General features: G+C 39.7%; 1 protein-coding gene and 1 long non-coding RNA gene across 7 annotated transcripts in view; one reads left to right on the top strand and one right to left on the bottom strand.

Annotated features, from left to right (window-relative positions):
- Positions 1-23,458, top strand: part of MCM9 (minichromosome maintenance 9 homologous recombination repair factor) — a 99,257-nt gene extending 75,799 nt beyond the window's left edge. For 3 of the 6 annotated variants that reach the window (XM_017680013.3, XM_017680012.3, XM_036993433.2), the window contains 5 exons: positions 12,998-13,200; positions 13,773-13,976; positions 15,058-15,140; positions 15,600-15,745; positions 19,870-23,458. In XM_017680013.3, coding sequence (XP_017535502.2) covers positions 12,998-13,200; positions 13,773-13,976; positions 15,058-15,140; positions 15,600-15,745; positions 19,870-21,331 — 2,098 coding nt within the window. In that variant the 3' untranslated portion in view covers positions 21,332-23,458. Of the gene's footprint in view, positions 1-8,907; positions 9,057-12,997; positions 13,201-13,772; positions 13,977-15,057; positions 15,141-15,599; positions 15,746-19,869 lie in introns of those variants that run through there. The other 3 variants (XR_012124182.1, XR_012124183.1, XM_073219451.1) reach the window with 3 other exon arrangements.
- Positions 1,201-12,866, bottom strand: LOC108409435 (uncharacterized). Its single transcript, XR_001856224.3, has 3 exons — positions 11,218-12,866; positions 6,948-7,116; positions 1,201-2,044 (listed from the first exon to the last, which is right to left on the bottom strand). It is a non-coding gene; the product is annotated as an uncharacterized lncRNA (long non-coding RNA).
- Positions 23,459-23,711: the final 253 nt, after the last annotated feature.

Genomic DNA, 23,711 nt, shown 5'->3' with positions numbered 1-23,711 from the left:
ATTACCTTGTAATAACAGAGCTTGGGTTCCTGTAGTCTCTGACCTTACTGAATAGTCAACTTCCAACCCATCCCCAGGAGTGCAGGACCAGCACATGCTGACAAGCATCTAGTAGTAGCTGCTTTTGCTTCTGAACATGTTGCTAGTGTGTGTTGCCTGAAAATGTATTTCAAACAGACTTAACATTTCTTAATTTAAACTTAAATGTTCAGAAATTTAAATTTTATTTAAAAACAGAACAGACATACAACTTGAATTTGGATCTCTTCCACCTTGAGTTTTAGGCTCCATGTTTTCCACACAGAGGATGTGACCTGAAACAAGAACCCTCAGGAAGGTCAGATGTTGGCATCCAAGAGACTAAATAATTTTCCTCTGGAATTACTGTCTTCTTTGTGAATTCTTGGTAAAATAACTTAAAACTGCTACTATCACTACTCAGTAACAATAAATAATGCATCAATAGCAAAATCAGGGAATGCCCCATCATTTAAAATACAGCAAAAGTAAATTGTTAATATTCTTGTTGAAAAGGAAATATGGTTATAGTAGAAGGAGCATAAGCTTTGGGGACTGAGAAACCTAGAGTCAATTCCAGCCTCTGCTATTACTTTCTGATGTTGTGGGAGGTAATTGCCATCTTGAAGCCACAGTTCACTCATCTGTGAAAGGAAAATAACAGCACCCTTCTTCCAGGGATATACTCAGCTTAGAGTTGATCTGTGTCACTTCCTGGCTCAGTGCCTACAGTGTGGTAAAATACACGTGGCATGAAACTTACCATTTTAACCGTTTTTAAGCACACAGTTCAGTAGTGTTAAGTATATTAACATTGTTGTGCAACCATTTATGTATTTTTTAAAAGACTATTTTCTAGTCGATATCCTCTTAGGCCATGGTGAGAAGATGCTTATGACTCTTCAAAATTATTTATTTCATACACATATGAAAGTGTTCACAGGACTCCTTATGTTTCTGTACTCACTTCAGTTTCCAAAATGTTACACCAACACCATTGCAATAATAACCACCATAAAAAAGTTATATGCAAGCCTTCTTTGGATTTCTTTTTATGTTCAGAATATATTCTAGTATATTCCAATATAAGGCTATCTATGGTCAGAGTGCATATTCAGAGGTGATTTAAATTCTTTTCTTTGTGTGGTCATTATTGACTTGATATGCACTTATAAAATAGATTTTTAATCTTATGTTTGTGTTCACTTTTGGATTTTGTTTTTTTCCATCTTTTTTATTTTTTATTTTCTGAATTTGTAAAACATGTTTCAAAAGTCAAAACAATATAAAAAATATCAAAGAAATCACACTCATAGTTCTACCCCTTCTATTCTGTTTTCTTCTAAACTGTACAGATACCTTTTTATTGGTTCCTGGGCTATCCTTCCTATATTTCTTTTTTTTTTCCCCCAAAAAAAATAAAAAAAAAAAAAAATAAGCAAAACGATATAGGAGGAAAAAGGAAAAATGAGCAGAAAATTAGAAATGAAAAGAAAGAAAAATCATTATCACCAACCACCAACAAAAAAATATCACAGCAGTCTGGCTTGGATGACATGTTGCATGTGGTTCCCCCACTCAAAACCCTGGTTCTAGTGTCACTGTCCAGAGTAAGCAGCTATAATTCCCTACCATGTGTTTGCATTTTTGTGCTGTTGGCTTTTGAATTTTAAAACTCCACATGCGCCTCTCCTGGGGAAGGTTATGAAGCACTTACTGAGGCTCTTGTCACTGTTTCTGCTGCTGGCTTTGGTGAGGGGCTCCAGGATGCTGCCCAGCACCGAGTCTTTAGCTGCAGGGAAGTGTGGCTGGGGAACTGGTACACCAGGCACATGTTCTGCTGGCTGACAATGAGGGCCCAGACCAAATCTTCTTGGCTCACATAGATTTCATTCTCCTTTGGTGAAGAGTAATTTTTTATCACGGTCCTCGACCAAGGTTACTTTGCAGCCTCCCAGGCCACTCTGCTTGCTGGCCTCAAACTTGTCCCCAGGCTGGTAGTAGTGAAACCCTTGGAAGTAGATATCTACAGGAATGGCAGAGACAGGTTATAGTTGGAGCCCTTTGGGAGTTTCTGTCTTCCTTTGGGAGACAGGGGAGTGGGGCCAGAGCTGGCTTAAGGAATGTGAGCAGGCTGAGACCTCACCGCAACTGTGCTCCTTTCTTTCCACGGATACTCAGTGGGTGACTGTAGTGCATTTAAGAAGTCTTGCTGTGTTGCTAAGACATATTGATGTCCTACACGCAGCCTTGCTGAATGTGAGTGTTGGCAGTTTATAGAATGACCTGCTGAGAAGTCTCCCTGTTCATGAGCACAGACTTACAGGGGTCCTTGTCCATATTCTCCAGGACTAAGTAATTCATCTTGATGTTCCTTTTAAAGTTGCCCAGGGTGATGAATCCCTTCCTAAGTTGCTCACTAAAGATGATAATTTGCTTAAAGAGGAGCATGTGCCTCTCCTTGACCTAGGACTGCATGCCTGCATTCAGCTCGATCTCATAGAACATGTCCTGCTGCAATAGTATCTTGAAAAGGTAGCCAAGAAAATGGAAGAAAATAGTTGCCAACCATGTATTAGGTAAGTGGTTAATATCCAAAATACATAAAGAAACTCCTATAGCTCTTAGCAAACAATCTGATGAAAAAATGGGCAGAGAAGCTAAGTAGACATTTTTCCAAAGAAAACATCCAAATAGCCAATAGGTACATGAAAAGGTTCTCAACATCACTAAATATCAGGGAAATGCAAATCAAAATCACAATGAGGTATCACCACACACCTGTTAGAATGGCTCTCACCAAGAAGACAAGAGATAACAAGTGCTAGTTAGGATGTGAAGAAAAGGGAGCTCTTGTACACTGTTGGTAAGTATGTAAATTGGTGTAGCCACTGTGGACAGCAGTATGGAGATTCCTCAAAAACTTAAAAGTAGAACTACTTAATGATCCAGCAATTCCACTTCAGCATATACACCAGAGGAAATGAAACAGGATGTCAGAGGAATATATGCATTCCCATGTTTATTATGACATTATTCATAGTAGCCAAGATATGGAAACAACCAAACTTCCTGTGTGTGGATAAAAGATGTGGTCTATACAATGGAATAGTATTCAGCCATGAGAAAGAAGAAAGTTCTACCATTTACAACAATAAGGGTGCACTTTGAAGACATTATGCTAGGTGAGGTAAGTTAGACAAAGAAAAGCAAATCCTGTACTGTATGCTGTCACTTATATGTAGCATCTCAAAAAGCCAAATTCATAAAAATAGAGAGTAAAATGGTGGTTGCCAAGGGCTGGGGGTGTGGAGGATGGCAGAGGATGGGAAATATTTCTTAAGGGTACGACCTTGCAACTAATACACAAAAAGTCCTGGAGATCTAATACACAGTGTAATGAATATACACAATAATATTATAATCATCAAACTTGCTAAGAAACTAGGTCTTCATTACTTCCACCACAAGAAAGAAATAATTATGTGATGTGATAGGTCTATCACTACAATATTAATCATATTACAATATGTAAATGTATTAAATCAACATGTCATACCCCTTAAACTTAAACAATGTTCTATGTCAAATATGTTTCAATTAAAAAAAAGGTTGGTTTATTCTCACATGTAAATCACATAGCATAGTTTCTGGCACATGTTGAGAAGCTTGACTATAATAAGTAGCACAAGTATCTCTCTATAGCCAAACCTCTTTGGTTCTTGAATTTGGATAGCAAGGAATTTATCAAAAAATTTACCTCAATTATTCCATTTTCAAAAAGCAGGAGTTTAGATAATAAGTGGTTATCTGTATTTATCTAGTATTTATTAGGTGCTAGGCTCAAAGTATTGCATATGTAACAACCCATTTATTTTTCACAATAGTTCTATGATATCAGGCAACCTTTATTATACTTTTATTATACTTTATCCCACTTTTACAGAGGAGGAAACTGAGAAACAGAAATAATTTGGGGGATAGGAATTTGTTTGGTCAAAGTAGATACAAAATAGCGCTGTATTGTCTTACTGCCTCCTTAACATCAGAAGTGTATTCATCTTTCAGCCTGTTCTGCCATTATTGTGACTCAGATACTTCGTGACTGATTTTTTTTTTATTCATTTGTGTATCTTTCCACTGGATAGGGTTCAGCTCTCTTTAGTAGTTTAGTTCTCCCTCTTGTGTCCATTTCAACTGCCCTCAAGAGGCCCAGTTGGAAACTGTTGTTCCTATTAGAAGACTAATGCAAGAGCAACTGAGATCTCTGGCCAGTTTGTGGATTGATTGCTTTTAGGTCGGGTCCCAATCTCTGGTGCAGTCTGTTTTTCCTGTGTGGCAGCTTACACAGAAGGTATGTGGGGTTATGTGGTTGGTTGGCATTCCAGTGGTTGGCCTGTACAGACCTATCATGAGGGCAAAAGAGACTAATAACTGGATTCAGCAAAGTTGCAGGATATAAAATTAATACACAAAAATCTGTTGTGTTCCTATATACTAACAATAGACTAGCAAAAAGAGAAATCAAGAAAACAGCTCCATTTACAATTGCATTAAAAATAATAAAATACCTAGGAATAAACCTAACCAAGGAGGTGAAAGACTTGTACTCTGAAAACTCAGGCACTCATAAGAAAAATTAAAGAAGACACAAATAAATGGAAATCTATCCTGTACTCATAGATAGGAAGAACTAATATTTTCAAAATGGCTACCTTGCCCAAAGCAATTTACAGATTCATTGCAATCCCTATCAAAATACCAGTGGCATTTTTCAATGAACTAGAACAAATAATCCTAAAATTCACATGGAACCACAAAAGACTCTGAACAGCCAAAGCAACCTGAAAAAGAAGAGCAAAGCTGGGTTATTTCACTCCCTGAATTCAAGCTATACTACAAAGCTACAGTAATCAAAACAGTATAGTACTGGCACAAGAACAGACCCATAGATCAATGGAACAAAATAGAGAGCCCAGAAGTAAACCCACACATATATAGTCAATTAATATATGATAAAAGAGCCATGAATATGCAATGGGGAAAGACAGCCTCTCTAATAACTGGTGGTGGGAAAACTGGAGAGCTACATGCAACAGAATGAACAGGATTACTGTCTGACTGCATACACAAAAGTAAACTCAAAATGGATCAAAGACCTAAATGTAAGTCATGAAACCCTAAAAGTCTCAAGAGAAAACATAGGCAAAAATCTCTTGAACATAAGCATGAGCAATTTTTTCCTGGACATATCTCCTGGGGCAAGGAAAACAAAATAAAAAATCAACAAGTGGGACTACATCATACTAAAAAAAGTCTGTATAGCAAAGGACACTATCAGCAGAACAAAAGGCAAAAAGTATTGGAGAATATATTTGTAAACAATTTATCTGAAAAGGGGTTAACATCTAAAATATGTAAAGAACTCATATGCCTCAACACCAAGAAAACAAATAACCTGATTAAAAAATAGGAAGAAGACCTGGACATTTTTCCAAAGAAGAAATACAGATGGCCAACAGGCACATGAAAAGATGCTCCACATTGCTAATCATCAGAGAAATGCAAATCAAAACCACCATGAGATACTATCTCACACCAGTTAGAATGGCCACTATCCAAAACATAAGAAATAAATGCTGGCAAGGATGTGGAGAAAAGACAACCCTCCTACACTGTTGATGGAAATGTAAATTGGTGCAGCCACTGTGGAAAGCAGCATGGAGTTTCCTCAGAAAACTAAAAATAGAAATACCATACAATCCACTTCTAGGAATTTACGCAAAGGAAACAAGATCCCTGATTCAAAAAGACAAGTGCACCCCTATGTTTATCGCAGCACTATTTACAATAGCCAAGAAATGGAAGCAACCTAAGTGCCCATCAGTAGATGAGTGGATAAAGAAGAAGTGGCACACAGACAAAATGGAATATTATTCAGCCATTAAGAAAGAAAGAAAGCCTGAAATTTGCAACAACATGGATGGACCTAGAGGGTATTATGGTCAGTGAAATAAGCCAGGTGGAGAAAGACAAATACCATATGATTTCACTTATTTGTGGAGTACAAGTACAAAACAAAAAACAAAATGAACAAAATAGCAGCAGACTCAGACACTGAAAAATGACTGGCAGCTACCATTGGGGAGGTGTTGGGGTGGATGGGTTGGAAGAGTGAGTGGGATAAAAGGGCACAAAAATTCTCAATCATTATATAAGTCGGTCAAGGGGATGGTAATACATGGAGAATATAGCCACTGATTCTGTAACATCTTTCTGTGTTGACAGAGAGTACTGTACTTAGTGGGGTGAGGTTTTAATAATATGGGTAACTTGAACCACTGTGTTATATATTTGAAACCAACATAAGATTGCGTATTAATGATACTTCAAAAAAAAGAATCATGTAAGAAATATACCAAAGAACAAGTCATACAATAATTGTCATACTTGTAGATTTGTCAGTGCTGGGAAACAATAATTTAGACAGACAGAAGATCCTGGTCAATCTAAATTGGAGGTGGCTCCCTATGAGAAAAGTTGAGCTCAGTGGGTTTCAAAGAGAGATAACAAGGATGGCAGAGCTTTCCAAGACAGTGCTTAGTTGCATTACCTAATAAGATATAGACTCTTGGTCAAACTCTAGTAGTTTTTACAATTTCTCCCCAGATCATAGCTACTACCAATTATGTGATCTTGTTTCTCCATCCAATTGTCCATTTAATTATTTTTTTACTTTTTTACTTTTATTTTTATATAGTATCACTTACAAAAACGTTCGAGAATATGAAATGTTGGTTTTGCTCTTGCACTGGCTACTCAGTGTGCTTCAGTCCACAGAGCACATCTATCATCTGCGTGGTAGTGGGACATAAGAACCCTCTTCAAGTTCCATTTTAGCTCACGTGTTCCCTTTTCATAGTACTTACTCTGTGTTGTCACTCTACAATTTAAGGAAAAGTTGGATCTCCCTCCAACAGTTGCTCATCTAATTTTTTCACTAATAATTATCAGAATCTTGAGTTCATTCTGAAGCCAGTTCATCTTCCTGCTGAAAAATACACAGATAGTTGCCAAGTGCAAAATTTGAGACAGTATCTGTAGAGACATAAGGTATATCAAGTCATCAGTTAGTAAGCAGATAAGGTATGAATACCTTGGTGAAAAGGGAATACTTAATCATGTATTCTGCCAAAATAAAATAAAGGTACTCTGAATTTTACACTTTAAACACATTACCTACACCTCATACCCAAGTTCAAAAACTTTTCTTCCTTTTGCCAGCAATGCAAAAGCATCTGTACCCTAGAAGAGGTCTTTCATTGAGCCATCACCATACAGATGCTTGGGGCCCTTTCTATAGGACTCCTTCAGGTTGTTCTTTGAGGTGTTTGATACTGTACAATATCATTTTTAGGAACTCTTGAATATGTCTGCTTTTGTTTTCTCTCTTTCTCTCATGTCTCAAGTGACTGAAGTCTGATTGATATGTGTTTTTATTTGACTTATAAACTGCCATAATGATAGTAGTGTAAACTACTGGATCAGAATATCTGGTTGGCTTGCAAAGCTGCTGGGAAATTTCTCATATTTTTTTTAATGTGTCACTTACTATACACTGCATAGAGCTCTTTTAGAAAATAGGAACCACACACTTAATTGTTCCATATAACTCTGCCAATTCCATAAGCTTGAGTTGAGGTTAAGCTTTATCTGTGTGGTGGGCATATACCTGCAAGGGCATATCAAAAGCCAGACACCCACCATTCAAATGTGCCAGTGCCTGGGAGGGAACTAGTCATTAAGATTTCTGCAGTGTGAAAGCTTTCATGGGTAGTCAGAATAGAAAAAACTGCTTAAACACTCAGGATGCCTTGAGTCTATTATAATGCAACTTAGTGTAAGATACCAAAACATATGTCTTATTGAATTGATACATGTTTGATAAGACCAATAATCTGGTTATTCTTTACTTATATCAATTAAATATGAGAACTTTTTAAAGTTTGGGGGTTTTAATAACTTTTATTTTGTCCTGCTTGCTTAATGAAATAGAAGAGGAAGCCAAGAAACAAATGATGCAATATGGGCTTAAAAACAGATATCTGTATTTGAACTCATCTGTCTTTTTAAACTGTACAAATCAGTCCCTGCACCTGGTAAATAACACACAGTGCCACCTGAGACTGAGAAGCCACTTGAGAGGGCTTTATGTGATAATGATTTTAACACTGTAGAATACTAAACTAAGTAATGATTTGGGAAAGAGAATGCTTCATTATTTTCGAGGTTCTTCCCAAATATAAGTAGGATAGCATCTCTTCAAGGGAAAGGTATCAGTAGGTTTTTAATAATAGAGGATAAGTCGATTCTTAAAAGATAGGGTATACTATTTGCTGAGGACATATTTTAGGAGAAAAGTTTTGATGTTACAATTACATATTTGGTGCTACTAAATTATACTCAAGTTATTATGTAAAAAGTATAGTCTAAATTTTAAAAAGTGAGATGTCAATTTATTGTTTTGCTCAAAACATGTCCTGAGCACTAAGTAATGTCATGCTCTCTGCTAGCTACTAATACCATAAAGATGAAAAGACAAGGCCTTTGTTCTTAAGATGCTCACAACCTTGTAGCAAGACAGACAAACATTTACTAGATGCTGATTCTAACAGTCATAGAAGAGCCATGGCATCAATCCCCACCTGGCTGATCCGCAGCATTGTAACCCACACCAGGCTTGCCAGTCAGAAGCTCGGAGATAGGAACTGAGAATCTGTATTGTTGAACCACCCCCCTCAGTTGTTACTGACAGGCCAGCCTTTGGAGTCACTTCCCCAAGGCAAGATTGCTCCACACCCAGACACCCTGTTTGTCTCTTCTTACCAGAATCTTCTGAAGCTGTGTCTATGGGGGCATCCTTCACAGACGACCCTTAGGTTAACGAAGGAAGACAGGGAGATGAGGAAACAAGTGCTCTACCTCACCACACTGAGAGGGCTTTGACCCCCGTGGGGCTAAAGGGACTGTGGGTTGACAAATGTTCCTTAGAGACATCCAAGCATGCCACCAAGATGTGCAAATGTAAGTTCAAATCAAGCACTTTTAGAGTTTTCTATTCTTTCTTAGATGCTATACATGAGCAGTACTTCACTCTCTCTTTCCTATCCCCACTGCCTGTGAATCTCTTGTTCCCACTCCTGGAGTCAATGTAAATGTGAAAGGTAATTTGTCAACTTTATTAACCTTGTTAAAATGCAGGGGAGCATGTGTGTACCTAACGTTTATGATTACCAGAAATACATGATGGATTGTGAGAATATCACTGTGTTTTTATTTTGTATGGTTCTATGGGGCTTTTTACCCCATTTTGGGGAGGTGCTAAACAGTTTTATTTTAAATTGAGGCCCTTTTAATCTAGAAATGTTGGATAATCTAGAAACTGGTATGTGAGTGTTGCATCAGAGGCTGATTGTTTTGGTGAGGAGACCACTTAGCATTGGGATGGTTTTTTTCCCCAGCCAAAGAATCTGGAGCTCGCCAGAGATTTGCTATGTATCAGTCAGTGCAGGCTAACTGCACTACCAAGCAGTGGACAATCTAAGGTGGTTTCTTGCTCATGTATGTGTACAAGAGGAGTTGTTCTAGCCCACAGAATCATTCAGAGATCCTGACTCCTATCACAGAGCTTTTCAGCCTTATGGACCGGTCCTCCTTTACATGGGGAGGGAGAGAAAAGTAGAGGATTGCACATAAAAGATTTCAGGGGCCAGGCAGAAGTGGTGTACATTCCTGTTGGCCCCTTTCTGTTGGCCAGGGCTCAGTCACATGGGCTCACCTTACTGCAAAGGAGGCTGGGAAATATGGCTTAGCTTTGTCTGGAAGAAAGGAATTAAGAATGGGTGAACACATTTCAGTCTCTACCACAATGTGCTATTTCACTCTCCTTTCTACACATGGAACACAACCTGTTCCTAAGAAATACAACCCAAGGTCCTTTCTGTTTGCTGCATTCCACTCAGTGATCAGGACCTGCAGGAAATTTGCACATCTAGTTATGGCTCCTTATAATCCAGTGATCCACAATAACCAAAGATTGCGATGCCTTCCTTATGCCCCTTCTGAGTTTGCCTGCAACTGTCATATTCCCATTTCTGGGACCACTGTGCCCATATGCCCAAGGGCATTCTCTGGTACTGCAGGAGCTTGTTCAACCCTTACTTGGGCAACCTAGAAGTGTGGGGATTTTAATACCCCAGAATTAATCCTCAACTACTGGGGGATCATTTAGTCAATACCTCTTTTTTTCTATCCCTGGGTGGGATAATTTTGGTATAATTTCAAGATTCCCTGGCTGGTTTGAGCCCCAATTTCCTACAGTAGTAACTTGCTCATCATTGTCTTTATTGGCTTTTCTCTTTTCTGTTCTGACTTTCTCTACGTTAAGGTTTACCTCCCAAATTAACTACCAGTAAGTGTTTATCTCGAAAGTCAGCTATTGAGGGACCCAACTAAGACACCTTTAAACTGAGACAGAGAAGCATGTCCCCACCCTCCCATTCCCACCGCACAGTGTATATCACAGTGGCCAGAGACTGGCTGGTCACAGTAACTACCTCCACTTAGAACAGAGGAAGGTGGGAAATACATGGCAGACACAGCATTGTAGAAATCTGGGAGTCCTGCTAGGTGGGCATTGTTAAGAGTTTCGTGATTAGGCCCTGGTTCTAATTTCTAAGATAACTCCTTTTTCTGTTCTCGACTGAGCTCAGCTCAGCACTCTGTTGGGTTGGAAAAATGACCATTATTTTGAACTAATTTGTAAGTTTATTCATTCAACAGTTATTTAGTCAGCCGTTATTATGCACAAAGTACTTAGGATTTAGACTCTGATGTATCTGTGTTTTCTAAAGCCCCATTCAGTTTTTAATGCAGTAATGTTTCTGTCATTGTCTGCAACCACCAAGCTATGTGCTGTCTCCCCGTCTTTCAAATGACCAGGACCACACTGTCTCCATCTTTGCTACAGACAGCTGCCTGACTTATAATTGCAAACAATCTCCTCTCCCCTTGCCCACCCCTCTATGTTTCAGGCTGCCCCTTAGGCAGCTTTTTCCCTTCCGATTTACATATTCCTTAGACCCCTTCCTTCTGCTTGTTCTTTTCATTCGTTTTCTGGTTACCTCAGAAATAACTCACCACCTTGTTTCTGTCCTTGCTGGTTCATTTTCCTTCTCACATCATGGATGGCTTTAAGGCTGTTTATCTTCTGGCTACCCAGGAGTCTCTGCAGGGCTTTGTCTCTGCTGCTCCCTCCTCCGCTGCCTGTGTACTGTTGGGCAGATGCTGGGTTGAGTCTCTCCACCCTCCAGTGGTTTTACTGTAAACTAATTGAAGGCAGGGGCCAGCTGTATATTTTTCTGAACTCTCAGTGCAGTCCTTTGCACAAAGGAAGTGGCTTATATATATTTGTTGATCAGAGAGAGGAGGAACAATCAATTAATTTACCTCGCATTGAAAATAATTTTTAAAAAATTAGTTCATAAGCAGGTGTATTTTGTTTCATTGCCAGTATTACAGCAATTTTCTTCTCTCTGATAAATGCGAACAGCCTCACCTCAGTGTGAATTAAATATGCTTCTCTGGGACTAGCTAGGGACCATTTATTACATTGCTTTTGTGACAGAGTGGGTTCTAAGTTCTGAACAACTGCCTCTGCAAAGCCATTTTGACACATAAGTTATAAGATGTGGACTGTTCAGAATTGTTCCCTGTCAGTACTTATTTAAAAGGGGGATTTAGTTTTCAGTGAAAGTGCCTTGTCTCTCTCTTCCCTTGTCTTCCTATACTATTTTCCTCAAGAAAAAATTCTCAAATTTTTCAGCCTTAAGGGCATGAGGTAATTGCTAGTGCCAACTGGACATACGTAGGTCAGGGATCAGCAAACATAGCACGTTTGCTGAAGTCTCAGCGCTGGGACTGCTGACAGGCAAACGTGCCACTAAAACTGAAAGCGTTCATCAGGTGGAGAGCCTACAAATTTAGAAAAAAATGTGCATTTGTTATCTATCAATATGGCATCATTATTAAATATAAAAACAATACCTAAGTGATACCATACCCACACCTGTCCTGCTTCTGCTGGGTGAGGCCTTGTGTGCCTCTTGCTGGGCCAGGGCCCTCGTTGCTCCTGGGCGCCGGCCGGTCCTTCCTGGTCCAGCCGCCCACCGTGCCCAGACCTCTTCAGCCTTCCCTCACTGTTCCTCAAAAACAGGGTGCTCATCAGTCCTTATTTCCCCTGACTTCCTTCCCTTTCTCTTCCTCCCTCCCTTCCCCTTTCTCTCTCTTTTTTTTTGTTTCTATCACTTAGAAAAATCAAAACAAAATCAGTGAACAGAAAGTTTTTGCTTCAACCACTCATCATTCTTCAGCAGTGCCCTCACCCCCAACCTTCATGTGCCACACGCACAAGCCTATATATATCCCTCCGCGCCCAGAAGAGCCCCGCTGTCATGAAGGGCGCAGCTCAGAGGTACTTTGTCACGTGTCTCTGGGCAGCTCTTCTCCACATAAATGAACACACATCCCCTTGCTTCTCCTGGAACTTTATACCTTTAGAAGTCACTGTATTCTGCTCTGTCTTTCCATCATAGCCAGTGGGTTGCAAGTTCCTTAAGAGCAGAATGCACGTTTGGCTTATTTTGTATACCTCTTAGCATCCAGCAGAGGAGTTTGCTCATAGTAGGGGCATGAGAAGTGTTTATTCAACAGTTATTTCTCTTCAGGATAGGCTGATGTAAATGTAGACTATGACTTCATTTGAACTTGGTGTGTGATACCTCCTCAAATTCCACACTCTCTTTCAAACAAGTTTCTCTAGACTTTCAAGGTTCAAGAGAAGCCCTTTTTATAAACAAGTTTAATCTTGCTTTTTGTTTGAATCTCAATAGTCAGTGAGCTGTCCCCTTTCTTTGGGTAGCCTCGTGTGCAAGCTGAACACAAGGGCCACCATCCTGGCAGCAACTAACCCGAAAGGCCAGTACGACCCCTGTGAGTCCGTGTCTGTGAACATCGCCCTTGGCAGCCCGCTTCTAAGTCGATTTGACCTGATCCTGGTATTGCTTGATACCAGGAATGAAGACTGGGATCGTATAATTTCCTCCTTTATCTTAGAAAACAAAGGTACGTGAAGACAAATGTTTGAATTGACAGAGAAAGAGTAGACATAACTAAATAAAATTCTCTTTGAAGAAAATTAAGTAAATATCCAAGGTACCCTACCTAATGGGCACAGAGGGAAAACAGGGAGGGGAGCAAGTCAGTGAGCCCACAGTAACAAGCAAAAGGAAAAGGGCTTCTCTCTGTCTGCCATTGGTGACATTACAGTTGGTAAATCCGTCCTTCTTGGTGAAAGGGTGCAACCGTATGATATATAATTGCCACTCACCTCTTGAGTGCAAAGAAAACTCAACTGAATTATGAAACAAATCTCTAAATATTAGGCATCTTTTTAAATTAAGTTTTCTGAAATGTTGTTTATTACTATAGGGCAGACCAGAGTTATTCTGATAATTGTAGCCCCTGTAGGGAGCCTATCTTATTAAGCGTAGATCCTTAGACTGCCTATATTCAAGCTATATGCTGCATGGTCACTTCTAGATTTCAATGGCTGCAAAACTCGAAGGTGATCTCTTTAAGAATGAGTACAAGAACTTCATTAACCCTTAAAATGAGATGCTTGCCTGTTCGTACAGGTTACCCAAGCAAATCAGAGAAGCTCTGGAGCATGGAAAAGATGAAAACCTACTTCTGCCTTATTAGGAATCTCCAGCCCACACTGTCTGATGTGGGTAATCAAGTCCTTCTCCGCTACTACCAGATGCAAAGGCAGAGTGATTCCCGGAATGCTGCTCGGACAACCATCCGCCTATTGGAAAGCTTGATTCGATTAGCAGAAGGTTTATTTTATTCAACAAATAATACTTTTTTTGGGTGCCCAGTATGTGTAAGGCATGGGGCTAGACACCATGAATTCAGAGATGAGCAAGAATAATCTCTCCTCCAGGGAGCTCACAGTTGTTTAAAAAGTAGAGGCTCTGAACTATGAAACCTCTATTGTGTGTGGGACAGCTTCTGCATATTAAGTGGAAAAGCAGCATCATTAAGAAACAGGAATCTTTGTGACATCTCAAAACCTTGTATAACTTAAGACATCATGTAGGAAGTCTTATTTACTGATGTTTTGTTTCTCATTCGCAGTCGGTAACATTTTGGGTGGGAATACTCCTTTAGAATTGTTTCCTGTATAGCATCTCCAACTGTTTCTCACTAGTCATTATTCACAGCCCACCACTAACATACTAACACCAAATTAACAGGGCCATGTCTTGTCCCATCTCTAAGTTGTCAGAATTACATGCATACGTACAGCTAACAGGCATCTCAAGACTGCTGTTAGTTCTAATATTAGCCATTGTTTAAATAATTCTAAAAAAAAATATTCATAAGAACTGACTTTATCATATGAAGATATAATTAATATGTGCTCAATAGAAAGTTTTATAAAAAATGCTCTTCACTTTTTCAAGGATCTATAGTTAATATTAAGGCAAGAAATAACCAAAATTCAGGCTTGTGAGTCAGTAGTTTGGAAACTCTCAGATAAACAGAAGTGCCAGGATGAGAAATGAGTTTTAATTTTATGTATTTCTCTAATAGTCTAGAAAGTGAGGATAAGAAGATGTTGAATACCAAATATATGCTTACATAGTCCCTTTCTTTGCTGGAGCCCAGAGTACTTTGCAGATAAACACACTGAATTGCCATGGCTATGCTGAAGGATTAGGTCCGTTATTAAAGAAACAACCTTGAAGCTTGTTGAACTTCGATTTTTGTGCTTGTTCTAGTAAAATTAATTTGTTATTAGTAGCTCATTCATAAATTACAGTTGGTGGGCGAGATCCTGTAGAGTAATACATTAGTCACCTCAGATACTCATTAAAAAATCTTCTTAACTTCCAATGCATTTTACGTTCCTAGCTCATGCTCGCCTGATGTTCCGCCGCACCGTGACTCTGGAAGACGCTGTGACAGTGGTGTCGGTCATGGAGTCCTCCATGCAGGTAACGATACTTTGTATGTAAGGTCAGAACCCTCATTACAAACATTCTTTTAAGAAAAGACAATTTATAGCACATCAGGAGTTATAAAAATGCTATTTTAGAACTAATATTCCTAGAAATACAGCCAAAGAACCCCCTTTAAAAGCAAGGGAGAGATTCCCACAGGTACTTCCTCTGCATCAGCAGCACTGCTTCTGCCTATTGGTGTGAAGAGTGGGTCTCAGCACTTTTTCTCCTTGACATACTAGTGACAGCATGGCTCCCTAGAATGATGTGGCCATCAGGAATTGGGGTAGAGGACTACTGGAATTTGCAAAAGGCCCCCAGGTGAATCTGATAGTCAAGATGGGGCTGGAGAGTGCCTTAGCCACCTGGGATCAGTGGTCCTTAGTGGGTACTTGCTCTGCGCAGGTGTCCTGGTGACTTTCCCTGGTATTTTCCATTTTCTCACCCCTTCAGGGAGGTTCACTGCTAGGAGGTGTAAATGCACTGCATACTTCCTTTCCTGAAAACCCTCTGGAGCAGTACCAGAGGCAGTGTGAACTTATTCTGGAAAAGCTGGAACTATACGACCTCTTGAATGAAGAGCTAAGAAGACTTGAAAGGTGAGAAAAGAAAACCCAGAAAGTCATACAGTGGAAAAGCCTTGCTTGACATTTAGTAAAACAAAGGAAGTATAAATTAAGTGGAAAATATGTACTATCTGTAGGGGATTGTTTAAGTCATCTGTTGTTGTATAATCAGCTACCCCAAGGCTTAGTGGCCTAAAAAAGCACTATTTTAATGTTCACTTTTCTGAGAGCCATAAATTCAGGAGGGCTCAGTGAGAATGCTTGTTTCTACTCCTAATAGTGTGTGGGCTGGGGTCCCTCATATGCCTGCACTGAGCTGGGAGCCCAGCTGGTACTGGAACGTGCAGGGTCACCTCCATCGTGTGTGTGGTGCTTTACCTGGGGTGGCTTCTGTGGCTGGCTGCTGGCTGGGCTCTTCCTACTATGGGGTTGTCAGAGTTCTGACATGGTAGCTTAGGACTCCAATAGAGCAAAAGTGGAAGCTGCCAGGCCTCTTGCAGGCTGGGCCAGAACTGGTACAGCATCACTTCTGCCACATTTTGTAGGTCAGAGAAGTCACAAGGTCAGCCCACCTATGAAGTAAAGGGAAACAGACACCACTTCTTGATGGGAGGAGTGCCATAGACATACAGGAATGGGGGAATTGATGGCTGTTACCTTTGGAGACCACCTTCCACTGCATTTCCTCGGTTTGCTGGTTTGATGAGCCTCATGGAGAACACTGTCTGGTCTTTCACCATGTATAGCAAACTATGTATGCCACTGGGTCCCGACTACATGAGAGGCACCAAGGCAGGCTACCCACGGCTCACACCCAAGACACAGAGTTTCCATGGAATCAAGGAATCCTGGTGAAGGGGCCTTATCTTGTTTACCACTACCACTTCTTGCTCTTCTCTTTCTTTGGCTTAATATAAGAAGTATAGCAGTGCTATTCAAAGAGGTGGCTGGGACTGCCGGTAAGAAAGAGGAAGTTGGAGTCCAGGAGAGAGATCTGTCCCAGGCCAGACCCAAACACAAAATAGATTAATAACTTGACTTTATTATTTTATCTTGCCAGGAGAGGACATTTGCAAGGGAGTTTACATACATAATCTTAATATTTGTGTTAATTAATATTTAAATTTTATTCTTACTGTTTTAAAAACTTTCTTCCAAGCATAATAAATATTTGATCATTAGTCTTTTTACGCTGGTGAAAGAAAATCACAGAATGAAGTCTAAGGCCCAGACTGCTCCCAAGCCAGCCTAAGCTAGTGCACTGGGGAAATTACAGAGGTAGAGATAACCAGTACTGATTCACCTGGAAAAGGCCCTCCTGGTTCATTAGCAGCAGCTCTGACCCTCCCTTCAGCAGCATGATTTTCCCTCCCTACATGCCCAATTTCATGACTTCTAAAATTTTACATATCCAGTAGATTTTAAAAATCCCAGTGAAAATTATGTATTTTATGTTGAAGGGGAAACTGCTTTTCATCCTACCAGTAACAGCTCAGGAATGACAAAAGCAGTGTTTTAAAGCTCCGTTTTCTGACTTGCTGACAGCATGGCCATATAGGAAGGAACATGTCACATGCATTGCCTAAAGTATTTTCGCCTGACCTTTATTGTTTGCATGTTCCTTAAATGCATGAGCTTCTATGAAGCTAGACTTTGAGTTTGTACCTGTGAAACAGGAGTGAGAAATGAAATGGCAAGTGTATTCATTTGGATATTTTCATCATCAGAAAGTAGCTTAATCATTGGCCTGAGCCTGGTTATTGGTGTTGATCTCAAAGCTCAGGTCTGGTGAGTGAGTGCATGTGGAAGTGGAGCAGCAGCGGGAGACATTGGGCACCACATTAAGGTTGGTGACTTTATTACATAAAACCTGGAGAATTCTTTTCCAGGCTTTCTCGTCTACTTGTGCACTCCCTTCATCCTGCAGCACTCTTTTTCTAATTTAGAGAATCCCAGCCCAGTCTTCTGGAGGAAGTGTGGGGACTGGCTTTGTCCTGCTAATAATACCCAGGTGCCAACCTGTAGTAACCGTGCACTTTTATAAAATCAAACCCCTTTTCTTTTGGTCTTCTGGCTTTTTAATGATCCAGAGCCTAGTATTTAGATCAAAGTTATTCCTTCAGTTCTTTTATGGTTTGATGTGGCTGGTGCATTTCAGGCCTGCCCTGGGGCAGCTTTGCTTTTGGAGAGGCTGCTCATTTTGACTGACTAGCAATCGGTCATTTTGACTACCAAGAGCTCACATGTGCTGGATTCAGGAAGGGAAGAAACGTGAGGCTCAGAATCAGTGCTGTGTGATAGGAAAATAGTATTTGTACTTACCAAATTTAAAATGACCTTCCTGGAGAGAAATAAGGAAAAAGTAAGTAGATAATGATCTAAAAAATAGGATTCTGCCTTAAAATATTCTTTTCTTCTGGTATTTCTGTGTAGTGCAAGGACACGTTCCAGTGTTTATCTTCAAATCAACAAAAAGCCAGGTGCCCTGTGAATGAAAATAAATTACCTCCAAGACATAATAATCTAAAGCTAATCTTATCAACTGAGAAAACCCCAAGTAGCATATGGGTTTATCCCCTGAAAAGAGTTCTCTGTTCCTTAAGGAGATTGTGTTAGTAATAAGACTATTTGTATTTTTATCACACTTTTCTTCTGGAAAATGCTTTACTAGTGACAGCCTGCCTCAAATTGTGGCCATTCTGCTCACCTCAAAAGAGTGCAAAGAGGCTGGCTTTTAGGAAGATGTAGTGAAACTGCAGACATTTTATATAGGGGAGAATTTAATTCCCATGGTCAGAATTAGACTAAAATAGTCTAAATTATTCTATCCCTTAAAATTTCCATCTTTTAGGACACTTTTCTGGAGCTTTAACAGTTAAGAGTATCTCTAACCTCAGTTTGATGAAGAGGGTATTCTAGATTGTAGTAGTTTGGAATGCTATTTGAAATTTTTTCATTTGATTCTGACTACAGTGAACATAGATTTTGTGGTATTGATGTTTCCAAGTCTACTGTGAGTGAAGATAGCTCAATATTTTTAAGAACGTTTTTCCAGTTTTTCTTTCCTAATTGTAAGAGGTTATATATATTCTTTATTATTTTGAAAGGTAACAGTAATTAATTAATAAGAATACAAAAATCACATATAATCTTAATTCTCAGCTCTACCATTGATATTTTAATGTATTTAAATTCATTTAAATTTAATATATTTTTAAAAATTCCTTTTTCTATGATTACACATGATTTTTAGAATAATTTACTCAGTATGCTTTCTAGTATATTTCCTTTTCAGATCTGAGTGTTTGGAAGTGGGGTCACATTACCCCCTCATAGAAAAGGCATTTACTTCTAGGTTGCTAGCAAAGGCTTCCTAAAGGACCTCCTTTTGAAAAACAACAATCTGTTAGAAATTGTTCCTATGGCATTATTTCAGTTTCTAATATGCCCAAGACTTAAAAATGAGTATAACTGATGAGATCCTTCTTTCTAGGTTTCAGCTTGATGGAGAGTAGCTACCCATCCATCCACATGTAGAAACATGGCTGGACTTGGCATTCGTCACAGTTGTCTGTGTGAGGTCGTGATGAATACGAATGCTGGAGGGCAGTGAGAGCTACAGTCTCTTTTCCTAAGGAGGGTGGCTTTTTAGGTGAACTAAAATTGAGCAACTTCAGTTAGGTAAAGAGATGTGAGAAGATCATAATCTCTAAGATTTGACTTTCTGATCTAAACTGTCTTCAAAACTAGAGCCACTTTTCTTGATCAGCAGTCAGCTACAGTGCAGATAGCTGCAAGTCTGTCTTATAGTTGAACATTAACATGAGAGATAAGACTGAACATTTTCACACTAACCTTCAACAATCTTAATTAAATGAACTTTCTGAGAGATCTAAAATGTAGATAAACCTGCTACTTCATTTCCATTATTTCACTACAGTTTTAGCTTAAATTAGGACTGTGGGAGCACTTAAATTCTATACTGATGAAAGAGGATAATTTTCTCCTGCTGCTCTTCAAGACTGTATTTGATATTAACTTGGAATTTTGTTGGACTTAAGCCTTCAGATGGCATCTCAAGAGACTAAAGAAATGAAAAGGTTAAAGTAAATTCTTTTTGCTTCAATACATGTTTTACTTCTTTTTCTCTGCTACAGGTTACAGAATCAGTGTGTGTCCCAATTCCAGCCACAGGCAACAGAGGCAGAGACTATTCCAGGATCCTCAAGAAATGATCCAGGGGAAGAATCGAAGTTTAGAACATCAACACAGCAGGAAATGAATTGTAGCAAGCATAGGTCCTCTACTGCAGGCATTGCTGAGGCAAGCCCACTTCTCAACCCCCGATCCCATCTGGGGCCTAATGGATCCACAAGTAGAAAACATTCAAACAAGCACAAAAATAGCAGAGATGACAGTTTGGACTGGTTTGACTCCATTGCAGCTCATCAGATTGAACCCACTGTTCCTCTATTTCATAGTCCTAAAACAACTGGAGGGGAAATGGCTTTGAAAATCTCCAACAACAAATCTCAGGGTGAGGAAAAGAATGAGCCAGGCCAGAGGAGCAGATTGGAAACTGGACAGCTTCCAGCACTGGGAGAGGCAGAAGCTCCACTGAGGCCAGACAGTGTTGAGGGTAACAAGGTGAAAAAGGCAGCCGATGTTTCTGAAGGAGCACTGTCTGCCAATGAGGCCAGCCCAGTCCTGACTCATCACGTCCCCAGGAAACTGCACACGCTGTGCAAGCAGAGGGCCCAGGAGTTGTGCAGGAATCTCCCCAGGGCGTCTTCACAGCCCACAAGCCCTTCTCATCCTCTGCCCATTCCTGTGCGTAGCCCAGAAAGGACGCTGGAGACTCCCAAAAGGAAGAGACAGAAACTCCCTGCTCAGGTGGAAGAGCCCGGACTTGAAAGGACTGGGAGTCAGGGTCCCTCAGTGGCCAAACTGGCAAAATTTACTTTCAAACAGAGGTCAAAACTGATGCACCCCCCTGAAGACCACGGCCCTCTGTCCCGTGGCACGCCTGAGACCTCAGTTCAGAGTGCGAGAAATCCCCAACAGGGAGCAGCAAGAGGAGCAGCTCAGTCTGGGGCGGACCCCGAGAAGTTGGCCGGTTCCCTGGGAAACAAGAGCTTGGCTCAGCGGCAGCGGGAGGCAAGGTTGCAGGCATCCCTGCAGCCACCAGGGAAAGCGGGGTCAAGGGACCAGGGGCAACGTGCTCCGGAAAAGAGAACTGTTCAGCCCGAGTTGGAGCTTGGGAATGAGCCTGGGCGTTTTCATCTTACTTGTGAAAGAGACAGAAGGGAAGAGGTTTCATGCAGGAACAAAAGGGGCAAGGTTCACGCTTGCACATTAGCCAAATTGGCCGACTTCTCCTTTACTTCCTCCTCTGAATCCAAATCAGAATCCCCTCCTCCTCCTGACCGTGAGGACCAGAAAGTCCTAAGACCTCCTGCAGCTACAGCTACTGGGCTTGGCAGGAAGAGGGAAACTTTTCAGTTGGAAGGGTCTACTGAGAGACTGACTCTTTCCACAAAATCTCTCTTTACTTTACCAGAATTAGGTGATGAGGCGTTGGATTTTGACTGGGATGAAGAAATGAGAAAAAAGCCATAATCACAAAAAGCCTTGTGGTCTTATTTCACCACACCTCCCCTGCAGCTCAACATAGCACCTTCTTTACAGTGCCAATGTGGTGTTGATGTATGTATAGAACTCGTGGCCATTTGAGCACCAAACCAGCTTCCTATCAGGTTGTATGATTTCAGGTTTATCTTCATAACTTGAAAAGATGTATAATCAATGTAACTCACTGTGATACCAGCACTTAAATTGAATTAATTCACATTGTGCTTAATTTTGCAAACAGAGTACTTATGTTCCCAAAGACTTTGTTTGGGTTTGGTTTGAGTGCTGGGCGGGGCCTGGGGGTGGAGTGAGGTTCCCAAGATCCCTTCTTTCATTCACTCCGGAACAAATGCTGGGAAGATAGGGTTCATAAAGCTTACAAGTTAGGTGGACTCTTTTTCTATTTTTTCCTTTGTTTTTTGTTTTTCTTTCACCCAAGATGTGCTAAATGTGGTGAACAGTTTTGATTTGCCAGAATCATGTGATTTTTCTAATACGATTTGTCTTTATTCTCATGTGTCAGATTTAATGTGACTAGTGCTTTTCTTTCTTTGAGAGGTACCCTCACAATTCCACAGTATCTGAAGATCTGGCAACTGGTCAGATAGTAGCTCTCTGAAGTACTGACTTTTTGAGTTTTCCTTTCTTGAGCCAACATTTGTGCTTCAGATTCTTAGTCTATTTTGGGGACTTACCTTCAACACTACTTCAAGACTGGTGTGAAGTAGCCACAATCATACATGAGGGCATCTATCTAAGCGGTTATTGTGGAAATGTGATTCCTACCAAGTTATGAATCCTTTGTCTTTAAAGCCAGCAAATGACTGTGTTTGGTAGGAATAGACAACTCAAGCTTTGTCTTAAGTCCTTTTAAAATCACTTCTTCACTTGCATTCTAGCAGCGGCTGTTAAGATTCATAATTGGAGACTTTCTCTTCTGAAGTATTAATTTGTAAAATAATAATTAGTAGATTCTTTCATTTTCTGAGGCATTTTAGACATGAATAATATTCAACACTGAAAGTACTAAATACTCAATACTCAATTTATTGAGCACTTCATTAAATTTATGTAGAAAAAAATTGATGAACCCCAATTTTTCTTGAACATTTAAACACTAATTCCAAAATAACCTATTAATTTTCTGAAAATATTAAACTATGAGTGCAAATTCAGTATGGATGATCTTTTGAAACCTTCATACACCTTAAATAGCTGATGAAAGACTTACATAAGCAGTGATTATGAAAATTTATTATTGCACGTTCACTTAAATCTGTTCTTGTACATCAAAACTATGATTTAGGTAATTTCTTCATTATTTCTGTGTATACTTAATAACATTCCAGTGTAATATGATTCTTAATGGGGTACATTCCTCATCTTTTAGTGTTGGTACTTCCCTGAGTTTCAGTATTCTTACTAAAACTAGAAAAAGAAAGAATCTGTGTTATTGACCACTTAAATCTTGGTGTGGACATGGTCTGATTGTGACCAGGGTAATTCAAATCTAAGCCACAGTGTTGAGCTGCCATTTTATAGTCAACTCTTAAGTTCCCTTCTTAATAAATGTTTATCTTTGAAACTTGGTATCTTTTGCAGTAATGGTGTATTAAGCTTTGCATGGCTGACAGTTCTAACCTACTGGCTTGTCCTTAGGATATTTCAATCTGTTCTGTTTCATCATTTGAAATGGTTGTATCCTTTTTGGGAATGTTGATTCTAGAGCTTTCATTTGAGTAATGAAGGATTTAGTTTATGTTTAACTTGTCTCTTCATGACATTGAATAATTCATATTTTAGAATATAGTGTTGAATTGTCTCTTTTCCTTTGTTATTGTTTATGACCACCTGTGTCACCTTCTACCTGGTTATTATTTGTACTCGTCATACATCCTATTATTTGTACTGATAAATCTACCCTATTTTTTATTTTAGTACTTTCTTATGCCAGGATCATTTGACCAAATTACAACTTCCATGTGTTTATTCTATGATCCTTACCCACATAGAAATAACTACATATGTAAATATTATAAGCAGATATAATTATTAAAAGAAATATTCAGAATGAGTGCTCTCCTGCTTATTAATAATTAAACTTCTATCGCAATCTACTTTTGTGTTGTATTACTTCTCTATGCTTGTATTTGATGCTCAGAGTCTCATGACTTGGTCGATAGGATGTCCCTTTATGTTGATGCCAATGTCCTTTTAGGACTCTGACATTTCTAAATGCATCCATGCTATGTGAAAAAAAAAACAGAATGGTCCAGACAATTTTGATTTTTGCCTGCCTTAAGTCATAGAAGCAGCTACCTCTAAGGCATGCTGTGTCCTTGAGAGGCCAGTGGTGTCAGAAGTCAGA

This window comes from Manis javanica, chromosome 13 (assembly GCF_040802235.1).
Source record: "Manis javanica isolate MJ-LG chromosome 13, MJ_LKY, whole genome shotgun sequence".
Classification (NCBI taxonomy): Eukaryota; Metazoa; Chordata; class Mammalia; order Pholidota; family Manidae; genus Manis; species Manis javanica.
Note: the sequence above shows the minus strand (reverse complement) of the source record. Positions and strands in the feature narration are given on the sequence as shown.